The 1,134-nt window shown below is 59.3% G+C and overlaps 1 protein-coding gene across 1 annotated transcript in view; it reads left to right on the top strand.

Annotated features, from left to right (window-relative positions):
- The window catches only part of LOC103597036 (rho GTPase-activating protein 23-like), a gene marked incomplete at its 5' end in the record, with an annotated part of 28,593 nt that overhangs the window by 25,734 nt on the left and 1,725 nt on the right, over positions 1 to 1,134 (top strand). The window contains one exon of the mRNA XM_008580837.1: positions 496 to 676. Coding sequence (XP_008579059.1) covers positions 496 to 676 — 181 coding nt within the window. The remainder of the gene's footprint in view (positions 1 to 495; positions 677 to 1,134) is intronic.

Raw genomic sequence — 1,134 nt, 5'->3', positions numbered from 1 at the left:
TGGAAAGGGAGGAGGGTAGGAGCTTGTGGCCAGAGAAAGGTCCCTGCCAGGGCTCTGGAGATCACAACCCCAGGTGGTATATGTGGAATGCGTTCAAACTGTCAAGTGCTATTCACCGTTGAGAGACTATTGATACCAGAGCTGTGTCTAAGAGGATTTATCTAGTGCTGGATATTGATGATGGAATGCAAGGGGAGGGGTTGGGGAGGAGACCAGCCCCAGCTCACAGGAAAGAGCTGAGCCTGGATTAGGGCAGAGGGGTGCTGAGCAGGCTTCAGGGTGGGTGCTGGGAGGGGGGCTGGGGTAGTCTCTAGGCACATGGTGACACTCCGGCTGGCACAGGGTGGAGGAGGATGTTATGATGCTGACGTGGGTGCTGGGCTCGGGTCGGACCTGTTGTGATTGGTGTTCGGGTGGGAATGTGAAGGGCCGGGGAGAGGGCGGCGCTGGCGCAAGTCTGGGCGCCTCCTGCATCCCGACCTCATCCCCGCACAGGGCTCGGGCTCGTGGACCCCCAAGAAGGAGCCGTACGCCCGGGAGATGCTGGCGATCTCCTTCATCTCGGCCGTCAACCGCAAGCGGAAGAAGCGGCGGGAGGCGCGGGGGCTGGGCAGCAGCACCGACGACGACTCGGAGCAGGAGGCGCACAAGCCCGGGGNGAAGAGCTCCTCAAGAGGCAGGGAGAGGCCAGAAAGGGAGGGTGGAGGCCAGGAAGGGCAGCGTAGCTTCTGCTGGGAGATCACAAAAGGCCAAGACCAAAAAACACCCACGGGGTGTCACAGTGAGAGCTGGTTCAGATGAGAACATTGGCAGGAAGTCGCCCAGCTTGGAGTTGGAAATCACAACTGGGGAGTGACTCCAAACCAAACCGTCAGATAGGATGGGATTCTTCAGGCACTTTTGACAGCAGAGCAAATGGTTAGATTGATTTGAGGTTGGGGATTGGTGGGGTGGGTGCTGGTGGGGTGAGGTGGGAAAGGGGAGGAAGTGAACCTGGGTTGGTTGCCCTGGAGAGGCCTGTATATACTGAGTAGGTGGAAAGGCAGGTTTCCCAGGTGGCAGGGAGTGGAGGGTGGAAAGGGAGGAGGGTAGGAGCTTGTGGCCAGAGAAAGGTCCCTGCCAGGGCTCTGGAGA

Source organism: Galeopterus variegatus, unplaced genomic scaffold (assembly GCF_000696425.1).
Source record: "Galeopterus variegatus unplaced genomic scaffold, G_variegatus-3.0.2 Scaffold2168, whole genome shotgun sequence".
In the NCBI taxonomy this organism is placed as follows: Eukaryota; Metazoa; Chordata; class Mammalia; order Dermoptera; family Cynocephalidae; genus Galeopterus; species Galeopterus variegatus.
This window is presented reverse-complemented; position numbering and strand designations above follow the sequence as displayed.